Below are 14,410 nucleotides of genomic sequence, written 5' to 3' on the forward strand. Positions count from 1 at the left end.
TTCTCTCCACCTACTTCTCTCCATTTAATACACAAATCATTAACAGTTTTAGTCTTTACAACTGGATACAGGAAACCTTCTGCATTAAGAAACAATTTTTTTGATTCACCCAAGGAAGCCCAATAACACTAAAAATTCTTTCCATGTATTGTATTTTAACTTTTACCTAAGGAAGAGCTGCCTCCAGAAGAACAGAAATTTAATCATTTTATTAACTGCTTTAACAAATTATTATAGCTTATTTGGACAAGGCTGTACCTGAATAATGTCAGTTTAAAATCTTGCTATTCAAGTGTATTACTAAACGAAGCAAGATTAGTAAACAAGCACTGTGAACTTGTTACAAAGACCAGTTTAGGCCTTATCCCAGACCCACATAATCTAATCAGCATTTTAACAAGATCCTCACCAGTGATTCATGTGTATGAAGCATTTTTTTTTCTCTTTTCTTTAATACTTTTTTTTATTTTTCAATTACAGTTGACATACAATATTATATTAGTTTCAGGTGTACAACACAGTGATTTGACATTTATATAATTTACAAAGCAATACCCCCAATAAGTCTAGTGCCCATGACACTATACATAGTTATTACAGTATTATTGACTATATTTCCTATGCGCTAGCTGACATTCCTGGGACTGTTTTTATAACTGGCAATTTGCACATTACCCAGGACTTGTTAGAAAGACAATTTGAGGCCTCATCCCAAACCTATATGATCTAATCTGCATTTTAACAAGATCTTCTCTGGTGATTCATATGTATAAATTATCTGGTTGTTTTTTTCTTTTAATTTGAGAGGTACTACATTAGGGCAAAAAATGATAAGGGGTATGCTGACCATAATCAACTTAGATTTTTCAAAGCATGTCCTTCCTCCTCTTCAATCCAACTACTACTATCACATCGTACGCACACCGTCCTGCACTCTGTAAGTTACAGAACAGCATATGGCAAAATGACCAGCAGTCACTCATTTGTCCAACAGGAGAAAGACAATGTTCAATTTAATATGTCTGCACTACTGGAAAAATTTCAAGTCATTCCTAACTACCAGGCTTTAACACCTCACCTAGTCGGAGACACTGCCGCAGAATCCCTCCCGACGACATATTTTTTTCAGCTTCAATTTCAGTAAAGCCAAGAGAACTTGCAAATATGAGCACATCCACAAGGCTGATTAGCCTCTGCAAAAATGTCACAGAAGCTTCTACTGAGAGGCCCTGAGTAGGTTCAATGTTCTCCAGCTCATGCTGTAAGGAATAAAGTATGACAATTACATCAACATTCTGATAAAAATCTAATTTTATTAGATACGTTCCCCAAAGTTCTAAGATTTGTAAAACGCCAGGCTTTCAGAAATCTACTACCACAGAGTGCTTTCCTTACCATTTCATCTAAAAAAAAAAAAAGGCAAAGGAGACCTGTGGGTGAAACACCGTCTATCAGGTTCTACTCCCTTGCTGACACTTCCCTGAGAAATCAACACTCCTTTCAGTCCCTTCATTCCTGTTGCTTTTGATTTATAGCACCTATGGTACATAGTAATCATCACATTCGTTTTAATCAATAAAGATGCATAAAAAGTCATGTTTTCACACCAATTGTATATAGTAGTTAAGTCCTTACTGTAGCCGATGTAGCAGCTGAAAGCAATGGCAGTATACCCCCACAAGCCATGACCATATTGTCCATCACTTGAGAGATGAGATGAATTGTGTTGTGTACAAAGATGACATTATCACTGCTATTCACGAAGTCCATAACTGTCTTTGTTGAATGGCTGTCCAAAGATAAATGATGTTTACTGATAAAGCTAAAGAAAGGAAATCACAATTTGCCTACTTGAGGGGAGGGAGAATAAGAAGGTGCTTTTGCTTCCTCTTGAAAACTGAGCAAAATAACCATGCAGCAGGCATCGGGGTGGATCCTTCTGCAGAGAATACAGCCCCCTCCAGGGCAGCGGGGACTAGCCAAGCCCTCTGTCAGTGCTGAAACATAGACGCTACTCATCTTATATTGGCAGGAAAAGTTGAACTAAGTTATCCTTAACTGGGGACAAAACTGAGAAGCCATGTGGCAGAAATTAAGAGGTAAATGGTGCTGAATGTGCTATTAAAAATAAATTTTCTACTAACATTTTCTTAGGCACTGCCATAAAATGCTTTGAAATGGAATAAAAAGTAGTATACAAATAATAAACAAATTAGGCACTTTTAAAATCATAAATCACACAACCAAGGATAATCTGAAATATACCCACTTCTTTTTTTATACCAAAAACTGACTGGAGAACTGGATGTTATCCTGAAACCCTAATTTATTCAGTATTTCTAATAATAAACCAACTTGATAGATCTAACTCCAGGTGAATTACATGCTATAAAATAGACTATAGGAAATAAATGTTCAACAAATTTCTTAAAATATTTTCACGTTTTGTCATCCAGACAGGATAACTTATTTTTATAATGAAGACTAAAAGTTAATTCAATAAAACTTTCCCATAGAAATAATTTATATTCTACTTTTTAACCAAATATCTGAAATTAATTGCAAAATATTATCTATGTAAATTTCTTTGAAAAACAAAGGCTAAATTTGGTATGCATCTTCTATAATAAACACACGGACAAACCTTCTCCACATCTGTATATCTGTTTCTATTGAAAATAATAGATCAGTGAGCAAACGTTGATGCATTTGAGACCATTTGAACTCAGGAATACGAAATGTAGTAGATCTGGAATCCCTCCTTTGTCCATTAACAGATTCTGGTGCTATTCCTTGGCCTGGCTGCTCCTGTAGCCTTGATGTCTAAAACAGAAAATTAAAAGTAGTAATAAAATAAGTCTGATTTCAAAGAAAGGCACTAAAAAATAATTTAATAGCTTCTATGCAATTCATCTAACAAATACATTTTAAAATACAAAGGAACTAAATTAAAGAAAAATCATCAATGAGTAGTAACAATAACTCAATAGATTTAAAGCAGTTATCAAATACACTCAACTATCACAATTCAACATAATTAGCTTGGGACCATGTTTGTAGTACCATGAGCTAATGTAGCATTTTATAAAGGAATTCAAGAAGATCTTTGTTTTGAGCATTAGCAATAAAGCAAGGCAGTATTTGGATTATTAATTGGCTGGAATTAAGAACAAACAAAAATAAAGATGGTAGAATGAAGAACAAATCAACAAAACAGGAAGGAGGAATCTCGGTGGGACCTCCAAAAAAAAACAAAAAAAAAAAAAACAGGAAGGAGAAAGAGAAAGAAGAGTTGAATAAAGTGGGAAATGACAATATGCAACCAACCACTGTCTCATGAGTCCCTCTGAGACACAAGGAAAGAGAACACTGGCCTCTGGGTTTCATAGACATGCCTCCCTCTAACAAGTCAACAGACTGCATGGAACAATTTTAAAACCCATACTTTGTATACAAAATTTACACTAGCAGGTGGTTCTGTAAGAATGTAATCATAGATTCTGTTGGAAAACTATGTGCTAATAACTATGATTGGGTCATCAGATAAATGAAAAAGGTAAGCATTTCCAATGTTTGCTTTATAAACCAAAGTTATGCCAATCTTGAAAACTGAAAGTAGTAGCTTTTGGTGATGCTGTGATGAAAATAATAAAAACTGCCATCAAATGAACTCACACTAAAAGCCCAATGCTGTGCTAAAGCAATATTATCTTTATACTCGTTGCATTTATGTAACTGCAAATAGGACACAAGGAATTCCAAAATAAAAACCAATGTAAGTTTATACATTGTATGCACTTAAGCAAAGTAAGTATATATACTTGCTCTATTTTAACTCCTGCAAAAATTATATCTGTGCAAGTACATTTCAAGCAGACAATATAATCACCTCAAGCACAGGTTGAAGAGGTTGAGATGTCTCCGTGTTTGTACTGGCCTTCAATTCCAGTCTCTCAGTATCTGTGGCAACACTGGAAACATCCAACTTAGCAATCCTCTGCTCAGAAGTAGTTGGAGACTCGAAGACATTACCATGAGCATCATTTATTACTTTGGTTTCTCTAGCCAAGTTAGTTGTTCTCTTCCCTTTCTCCAGCATCTGACCAACATCTGATTGTACAGTTGTCTGGGAAGCAGTAGTATCTGGTGAGGTAGCTGAAGATCCTGATGCTGTTTTAGTCAAGATTCCAGAATCTTTAGAATCTTGAATTTCACTATCAGTTTGCTTCTTATTTACAGTTTCCTTCTCTTGAAATATTAATTTTTGGTCATTACTACACACGTCTAGTCTTTCCTGGGTTTCAGTTATAGTGGGAGACAAACTATTATCTTGGAGGTCCGTGGGTAGACTGGATTCCTCAGTAGGACTACTGTCTACCTTCAGTTCTACGTAGTCCTCATCATCTTCTTCCTCTACTATAGACTTATCCAGTAATTCTGGTGCCTCTGAGGCATCCCCTTCTGAAGGAGAACTTACTGAAGCATTTCCTTCACTGACAGTCATTATATCTGTGCCAACTGTTTTCAAATTATTAGAAGGAATAGCCTCAGCTTCTACTATGTCAGGAGATACTTCTAAATCACCGGCAGCAGTTGTCTCATTTATCGGTGTTTCCCCTAAAGGAACTTCATCCAGTGACTCCTGACTTTCTTGTCCAGTTTTCCTTTCTTCACTAGATGTATTCTGAGTTTGCAGTTTGATGTTGGATGCAGAGTCTACTGCACTTATCGTCTCAATACTTGACTTCTCGTCACTATTTCCGGTGGCATGAGGAGACACAGGAGAATCCTTCATATCCGATTGCTGGGACTCTCCAGAAACATTTACATCTCTGCTAATGGCAGAGACCACTTGAATGGAACTTGAAGAACGCTGCCCTATTTCTTCACCAATATTTTCCTGGTGCTCCCTAAACATATTGGCAAGGTTTTCTTTGTGAATTTCAAAAGTGACCTAGATGAAAGACATACAATGAGTCTAAATATGCAAAAACTAATAATAAAAAAACATGTAGAATATAAAATACATTTAACTTTTCAAATATGTGATTTATATAATGCAATAAAATAATTTTCCTGTAATATCCTTATAAAATGATAAATTAGTCAATCACAAAATTCTAAAAATTCATGAAAAATTATACCTCATCTTAATGCTAACATGTAACGGCATCAAACCACAATATGAACATATAGTTATTTAGACTATTCTTACAGATATTTAGAAAAATAACACACTACTATTCTACTGGCCTCTACTAAGTTGTATCAGTATCAAAGTATGTACCATTGAGAAGTGCTTAGTAAACTAGGTAATACATTACAGTATTTCCACTGCAATGAAAACCTCTTTCCCCATGATTTATCCTCAGCAGAGATTACAAACTATCAATTATGCTCACAATTAGAACAACACACCATATATTAAGCTACTAAAACTTTTTTTACTAAGCTAAAGAATACAAATTCTTGCCCTGGCTGGGTGGCTAGATGATAAAAGCACCAACCCCCCATCAGGGCACATACATGAAGCAATCAATGAGCACACAACTAAATGGAACTAAGTGGAATAATCAGTTGATGCTTCTCTCTTTCTCCCTCCCTTTCTCTCTCTCTCTGACTAATTAATGGAATTTAAAAAAAAAAAAAGAAGGCCCTGGCCGGTTGGCTCAGCGGTAGAGCGTCAGCCTGGCGTGCAGGAGTCCCGGGTTCGATTCCTGGCCAGGGCACACAGGAGAAGCGCCCATCTGCTTCTCCACCCCTCCCCCTCTCCTTCCACTCTGTCTCTCTCTTCCCCTCCTGCAGCCGAGACTCCATTGGAGCAAAGATGGCCCGGGCGCCGAGAATGGCTCTGTGGCCTCTGCCTCAGGCGCTAGAATGGCTCTGGATGCAACAGAGTGACGGCCCAGAGGGGCAGAGCATCACCCCCTGGTGGGCATGCCGGGTGGATCCCGGTTGGGCGCATGCGGGAGTCTGTCTGACTGCCTCCCCGTTTCTAGCTTGGGGGGGGGGGGAAGAATACAAAGTCTTTTAGTAGTAAAAATAAAATTCAACCCTTCTCCAAAGGTCAACCATAATTTTCAAAGTATGAACTGATCACAATAGTCTGAAAGTTCTAGTTAATCCATCCATGCATCCATTCATTCCACTTGCAAATGAGTGAATACTATGACGTATTCAATACAGTGAACAAACCCATATCATGCTTAGTCTTTTATCCAACTAAATGGTAAAAAAAAGTAGAGAAAAAGTATAAAGAGGCTGATGTGATTTTTAATGTCAAAGGTTTATAATTTTTATCTCATCAAAGACTATCTTATAGCCAATCATTATGTTATTGTCACTGGTATTTCGATAAAAAATGCCTCTCAAAAAAATTATAATACATGCAAAAAGTACAGACATAATTACAGTTTATCATTGCAAGAACTGTTTATTCCTATTACTTACATTTTGATATATATAGTAAATTGAACCTTCAGTCAACAAATTTTAATTGAGCCCTAAAATGACAGATGATAAAATGTTTTTTTTTATGCCCCAAAATACATAGGCCTTTTGAATCACAGGTGTATATTCACATGGGCGTAAAAAAAAAAGTACATATGGGCAAAGAAAAGTAAAAATAATGCACAGTGCACATATTTCCTTTTATAGCTGTTAACTAGCCTTTAATCATGGCAGCACACTGCATGCACGCCATAATGTGATACAGCTAAAAATAAAAATCTTTAGGCTCCTGTAGTGGGGATGGGTGGCTGCCCCAAACTGAACCTGCACCGTGCTCTTCCTGGGGAGCTGGAATTGGAAGCTCTGGAAAAGACAGAGCGGTACGGCTCTGAAGTAGGCACCACTTGGAGACCCACTAGCCCTGTCCTCCAACACCAGTCGTCCTGCCCTGCCTAGCCTGCGCTCTGTGGAAGGGTCTGCGAGTGGAGTCGCAGCCAACCTGGGCCCACTCTATCATCTTTCTTCAATATGTCCTAGAGGAAAATCGGAACGCCAGCGGGTAGCTAAGTAGCTGACAGGTAGAGGCAGACCTTAGGGAGCCTTGGACCTTTACTGATCTGCCCCCAGTTTCCAGCTGGAAGAAGCTGACTCTCTACACAGATCGGCCCCTTGCATGCGCCCCAGGCCCAGTAGGTGCAGCCACAATCAGTGATTTCACATCAACCTGCACCGAAACCCTGCCCAGCTGGACCCAGAACCAACACAACCAGTGGTGAACTTCAGACCACACCAGAGCTTGGCACACCTAAAGGGGGATTCAAGCAGGCACCAGACCCTACTGGGAACAACTCCACCTCACACTGTGCAGGGACCACCCCTGCACAGTGATTCATACATGGTGATAGAAGTCTATCCTTACAGTCAGCCAGTTTGAGGTCTAACTCCGCTCACAAATGGGCCAACAGCCTGATCTGTAGTGGCGCAGTGGATAAAGCATCGACCTATAACACTGAGGTCACTGGTTCAAAACCCTGGACTTGCCTGGTCAAGGCACATATGGGAATTGATGCTTCTTGCTCCTCCCCCCATTCGCTCTTTCCCCCTCTCTCTTCTCTCTAAAATGAATAAATAAAGTCTTAAAAAACAAATGGGCCAACAGCATTCAAGACTCAATTACAAGAGGGTGCACATAAACCACACAAGATACATTCCTGGAGCACCTAGTTCAGGTGATCTGGAATGTTGCACCACGAAGCCCCACAAGACACCGATATCATAAAACCATCCTAACAAATTCAGAAGCCAGAGCAGATCTACCTAATACACAGAGACAAACACAAAAAGTCTGACAAAAATAGAGGGACAAAGAAAAAGACCCCAAATGAAAGAATAAGAAAAATTCTCAGAGAGCAGAATTAAATGAAATAGAAGCAACAAATTTACCAGATATGCAGACTTTAAAACAATGGTTATAAGGATGCTCAAGAACCTTAGGGAAGGCTTGGAAGCTCAGTTGGTTAGAATGCTGTCCTGATATGCCAAGGTGGCAGGTTCGATTCCTGGTCAGGACACATATAAGAAACAAATAACGAATCCCTGTATGAGTGGAAAACAAACCAGTCTCCCTTCCCCCCTTCCTCTCTCTCTCCCTCTCTAAAAAATTTAATAAATAAAGTTTTTTTAAAAGGACCTTAGGAGAAAATGAATGATCTCATGAAGAACTTAAAGGGTCAGAAAGCATTAAAAATGACATAAAAACCATAAAAAGAACCTGTCAGAAATGAAGAATTCAGTATTTGAAAAGAAAAATACACTAGAAGGAATCAAAAGCAGGTTAGATAAAACAGAGTGGTAAATCAGCAATTCCAAGGACAAGTTAACAGAAACAGCCAAGAAGAGCAACAACAACAACAAATGAATTTTTTAAAAAATGAGGGAAGTCTAAGGAACCGCTGGGACAACATCAAGCATAACAATATCTGCATCATAGGGGTATCAGAGAAGAGGAGAGCAGGGGTAGAAAAGCTGTTTAAAGATATAATGGCTGAAAACTTCCCTATCCTGGTGAAGGAAAAAGACAGAGTAGTCTAGGAAGCACAGAGTCCCAAACAAGATAAATGCAAAGAGGCTCACACCAAGTCACATCACAGTTAAAATGGCAAAGGTTAAAGACAAAGAGAGAAACTTAAAAACAGCAAGAGAAAGACAGTAAGTTACCTAGAAGGGAGCTCTCCTAAGGCTGTCAGATGATTTTGCAACAGAAACTTTGCAGGCCAGTGGGACTGGCATGAAATATTCAAACTGATAAAAAGCAAGGACCTACAACCAAGACTACTCTACCCAATTAACATCTAAGGAACACAAGTTACATAACTATCAGCCTAACATGATTTTGAAATCAGACCATTTATTTCTACAATAGCCATCGTTTAAGAATGAGTTTCGGGCCCTGGCCGGTTGGCTCAGTGGTAGAGCGTCGGCCTGGCATGCAGAGGTCCCGGGTTCGATTCCTGGCCAGGGCACACAGGAGAACCGCCCATCTGCTTCTCCACCCCTCCCTCCCCCTCCTTCCTCTCTGTCTCTCTCTTCCCCTCCCGCAGCAGAGGCTCCATTGGAGCAAGGATGGCCCGGGCGCTGGGGATGGCTCCTTGGCCTCTGCCCCAGGCGCTGGACTGGCTCTGGTCATGGCAGAGCGACACCCCGGAGGGGCAGAGCATCGCCCCCTGGTGGGCAGAGCGTCGCCCCCTGGTGGGCGTGCCGGGTGGATCCCGGTCGGGCGCATGCGGGAGTCTGTCTGACTGTCTCTCCCCGTTTCTAGCTTCAGAAAAAATGCAAAAAAAAAAAAAAAAAAAAAGAATGAGTTTCGTTCAATAATCAATTGCTTTTACTTTATTCAAATTAAAGCTTTTTAATATTTTTATTTTAAAAATGTATCAATAAACCTCCTGCTAGGTCTGCATTACAGGAATGCCTTTAGTGGGGGCTCTGGAACCATCTCTTTATTTTATTTTTTTAAAGATTCTATATTTTTATTTTATTTATTCATTTTTAGAAAGGAGAGAGAGACAGAGAGAGAGAAGGGAGGAGGAGCTGGAAACATCAACTCCCATATGTGCCTTGACCAGACAAGCCCAGGGTTTCAAACCAGCGACCTCAGCATTTCCAGGTCGTGGAACCATCCCTTTAAAACAGGAGTCCCCAAACTACGGCCTGCAGGCCGCATGCAGCCCCCTGAAGTCATTTATCCAGCCCCCACCACTCCGGAAGGGGCACCTCTTTCATTGGTGGTCAGTGAGAGGAGCATAGTTCCCAATGAAATACTGGTCAGTGTATTGACTTAAATTTACTTGTTCTTTATTTTAAATATTGTATTTGTTCTCATTTTGTTTTTTTACTTTAAAATAAGATATGTGCAGTGTGCATAGGGATTTGTTCATAGTTTTTTTTATAGTCCGGCCCTCCAACGGTCTGAGGGACAGTGAACTGGTCCCCCGTGTAAAAAGTTTGGGGACCCCTGCTTTAAAACATGAACATAGAGGATGGTTGTACCCCGTCTCCTGTCTCTGTGGGAGTTTAAAAGCCTAGGTACTTGACTCTAAGAGGTCAAAAACTATTTTTCTTTTTGATAAAAACCAATACATGTAAATAAAAAACTCTAACTGCCTCTCCATTTGTAGTCAGAACAGTCCTACACAGTGCTTTGTGTTTCTAAAGCAAAGCAATGTGATTCTTCTGTAAATATGAATATTAAAAATGCTTTTAAAATTCTGAAACTGATTTTTAAATTTCCCTACAATGTACTCCAATAGTCTATGAGTGAAATGACAAATGAGCAATTATCAATGCTGTTATCTTTTTGATACTGTTTTCCTAATGATATTTGTGACTGATAATTCTAAATTAATTACCGAATATTGTTCTAAATTACCCAGCTAAAAGACTAGTCATTAATCTTCACAATCATTTGATAGCTAATCTATAGCTGTTTGTAATGTTTGGAAGGCACTTCTATAAACTATTTAAAGATACTCATGAGCTAATAACTACATTAGTTTTGCCATTAGTTTCAACTTAATTAGCACTCAAATTTACTAATTAGGAGATAAAAGGTGAATACAATACACCAAGAAATTAACATTTTAATGATATAGTTAATTTTTTAACCCCTAAAAATTTAGACTTTTAAATGTTAGGCAGTGTTTAGAAACAGACTTACTTTTTTATTCAATTTCACTTTTTTTTTATTGCATTTTATTTTCCAATGGAAATACAAGCTGAGTATGACATGCTAACTTCTAATTCTTAGGTTACCAACCTTTGCACAGTTGATAAATAAGACATATCATTAATAACAGCTGAATTTTCCCATATAGTGTATTATCCATAAGCACTGCTGAAAATGGTTACCACCTCATAACATATCTTTTACAAAGACTCTGCTCAAATACCTTGCAATATTGATGGTATAAAATAACAGATATGACAGTTAAGATCAAGTGATAAACATTTGTATGTTTATAGAAATGTCCTGGTCTATTATACAAAGCACCTTGGTTACAAATCTAAATACTCTGGTTCGAACCTAACCTCTTAAATGCTACCCTAATACAACCTGACTAGAGAAGTATCAAAAATAATGCCTGTGCTATCCTAAGAAAACTACCTAAGAGAATTAGTTATGAAAATAATAAGTTCAATAACAAAGGGAAAGAATCCCATGATAAACACAAGTCATATACATAATAAGCATACACATTCATCATGAAATAAACTTCACATTTTTTGGATAAATAGGATGTTGATGAAGTTCAGAAGACAGTACCTCAAACTACAGCATGTTGGTATAGTGAATATGTTAAGACAAGGAAACTGAGAACAGCAGGTACAGGAAGGACTCTGACCTCTCCACCCCCCCCCCACCCCCCCACCCCACCCCCGTAGATCACAGACACAGCAGGAATGGAAGGTCTCTGACTTCCCCTTCTTCCCAAAGCCACTCATGCACCCGGAGGAAAGAGGCATCCTCACTCAGAAGACAGAGCAGTGCCAAGAGGAACCCACCAGCTCTTGCACCATTTCCCCAATGTACTAGCTTTAGCTCATAGCCCTTGTCCTAAAAACACTTCAATAAACTGTTTTCCCCCACTCTATCAACCTGCGTATAAAAATGCTCAGGCTTAGCCATTTTTTCAGGTCCTCATTTCTTCATGAAGGATCACATGTCATGTAAAACTTGTATTAAATAAATGTATATGCTTTTCTCCTGTTAATCTCTCTCTGTCAGTTGAATTTTCAGGCTTACCCAGGGGCCCAGGGGCCCAAAGTGGGTCAAGGAAAAGTTTTATCTCCCCTGCAGTTCACATGATTCAAACATGAACAGTATCGAGCTCAGAAGTCTCCTTCCCACCGCTGTCCTCACCTGCAGAATCCCTGCAACAACCAGGCAATCCTTTATCACTCTCTCTATATCTTTCCAGAATACTTCTGTACATGTACACACAAATCTGAATTATCACTAATATCCACGATCCACACAGCGCCACACTGTTTCATCACTCCACAAGTTCAGGTAAGGAACCAATAACAACAAACAAAACAGACTCACAGAAACAGAGATTAAACAAATGGTTGTGGGGGGGGGGGGGGTGACACGTGGTGGAGTAAAAAATGTGAACGGGAATATAGTCATAATACTACTGTGGTAAGTTACACAGCAATATATGTTTATCAGAATTAGTGTGATAAATGCATTGTAAGGTACATGAATGCTGAATCACTATATTATACAACTGAAACTAATATAATATTGTGTACCAACTATATTTAAATAAAAGTTAATGAATTTAAAAAAATCTAAATTACCCAATGCTAGTAAGAGCTTTGGAGGAAACCAGTGCACACCACTGGTAACAACATATTGGTGCAGCAATTTCTACAGCCATGTGGTCACGCATATCAACAGTAACAAAAATATCAAAATCCTTCCTTGACACCTTGGAAACTAAGCTAAGAAAAAATAAGGGAATGAGGAAAGGAATAAGTAACTATTTGACCAATCCCGCTGTCTTCCTAGTCCTGAGTAAGCACTGTGCATCCATCACTCTCTGTCATTTACATATTCTGATGAATGAATTAAAGAGTCAGAGAAATTTAATAGTGTGTCCAAGCTCTTCCACAGGAAGTTAAATCCAGAACTGTCTGTGTTCATAGGTTTTTACAATACAGCATGACGACTACCTAAACATAGCATCACAGGCAAACATATTTTTCTAGTAGTTCCTAGTACAGGGGTCCACAAACTACAGCCGCTTACACTAAATCCAGCTGCAGCCTGTTGTTCTAAATAAATCTTTATTAAAAAACACAAAAATAAAAAATAAAATTCATATAAGAAGTTATCATTAAGTGAAACTATTGTAAAATACCATAATTATGATCAGAGTTATTGTAAGAAAATATTTATATATATATATTTATGCATATACCAGAAAACTAAAAAAGTTTTACATCAAAATGTCAATATTAAGTCATATACAGATGAGTGGAAAACAGGTGATTCTTGTTTCTGCGTGCATAAATTTGTACTAGGTTCCAAACTTCCGACAATGAGCACATATTATTTTTTTAAGTAAAAAGTAATATAATAAATCTATTTAGTTAAAAACAGTAAAGCCAAATAATACTGTAGCAATTAAGTATAAAATAGTGAAAATTCATGAAATGTGAAAATTTGTATAACTCCTGAAATTTATTTGAAAAATACACTTTTAATTTTATTATATAGCCACCATACGCACAGATCTACAAACACATGCATATTTAAATATACCAATTTATAGCTTCTGATAAAAAAATATACTTTCCAAAAACCACTTAGAAAAGTCTAACAAAACTAAATTCCACCTGCTTTTTATTCAAACTAAACTCTATTTTCTTCTGATATAATGACTGACATTTAAGTTTAAGCCATTTCATCATGTTGTTAACAGTAAGTAAAATCTTAAGATATTTCAAATAACCCAGAATAATTAAATACCTTACCAAAACTGATCATATGGGGGAAAATATAAGTCATATTGTATTTTTAACGCAATTGTGAGTAACTTTTACTTGTTAATTATTTTAAGTCAAAGATCCATTCTAACTTTATGGTAATATAAGTCTAGACAAGATACAACATCTTAAGCTTTTTGTTTTACTTGTTTATAAAAAATATTTTGGACAGTTCTCAATTAAGAATATATTAAATGATTTCATTTAAATTTTAATTGAAGAGTAGAAGCATGTTAGTAGATCAAGCGAAAACAGTAATATTTAATTACTAAACACAGTATTTCATTTGAAATGTTAAAAAAAGTAAAAGATATGTAAATACTGAAAACCTAAAGAATACACCAGAAAATAATATTAAAAGACTACTGTTAACAGGTACACATCTAAAACCCTGTGACCAAAGTAACCAATATAGTGCAGTTATACCAGAAGAGCCCATTACTGCTTATAAAACCTAGTTCAGCTGTTGGAGGTGAGGAATACAGTGACAAACAGCTTGCCTGCTACAAAGGTGACAGGAAATCTATCAAACTGGACAATAAAATTGCAATTGAGTTTCTTTGGCTTTTTATAGCAGCTGAACGTATCCTGGTGTAACTCTGCAAAAGCTATCCAATTCTGCAACATTAGTTTTTTACACACCAGTTCTTTATCAAGAACCATGATATAACTTTAAGTTATTAAGATTTTAAACAGCTACAAAAAGAAAAAAATAAGCATTTCAGGATCACATGCATGAAATATTTATAAAGCTTTAAAATAAATATTATCAGAGGAAAAAACTTGATTCCATAATTTCAGAATTTTAATAGCATGCTACAAACTGTTCACCTAATTATTGAATCACTTCAGCTGCATCCTAAATGTCATTAAGTTTTAATCTGAGGAGCCTTACAGTATACGTCAT

General features: G+C 37.4%; 1 protein-coding gene across 6 annotated transcripts in view; it reads right to left on the reverse strand.

Moving 5' to 3' along the window:
- Positions 1-14,410, reverse strand: part of LRBA (LPS responsive beige-like anchor protein) — a 629,646-nt gene that overhangs the window by 494,761 nt on the left and 120,475 nt on the right. For all 6 annotated transcript variants that reach the window (XM_066386366.1, XM_066386375.1, XM_066386349.1 and 3 more), the window contains exons 23-26: positions 3,890-4,954; positions 2,645-2,823; positions 1,636-1,789; positions 1,079-1,259 (exon numbers count right to left, since the gene is read on the reverse strand). In XM_066386366.1, coding sequence (XP_066242463.1) covers positions 1,079-1,259; positions 1,636-1,789; positions 2,645-2,823; positions 3,890-4,954 — 1,579 coding nt within the window. The remainder of the gene's footprint in view (positions 1-1,078; positions 1,260-1,635; positions 1,790-2,644; positions 2,824-3,889; positions 4,955-14,410) is intronic.

This window comes from Saccopteryx leptura, chromosome 1 (assembly GCF_036850995.1).
Source record: "Saccopteryx leptura isolate mSacLep1 chromosome 1, mSacLep1_pri_phased_curated, whole genome shotgun sequence".
NCBI classification, from domain to species: domain Eukaryota; kingdom Metazoa; phylum Chordata; class Mammalia; order Chiroptera; family Emballonuridae; genus Saccopteryx; species Saccopteryx leptura.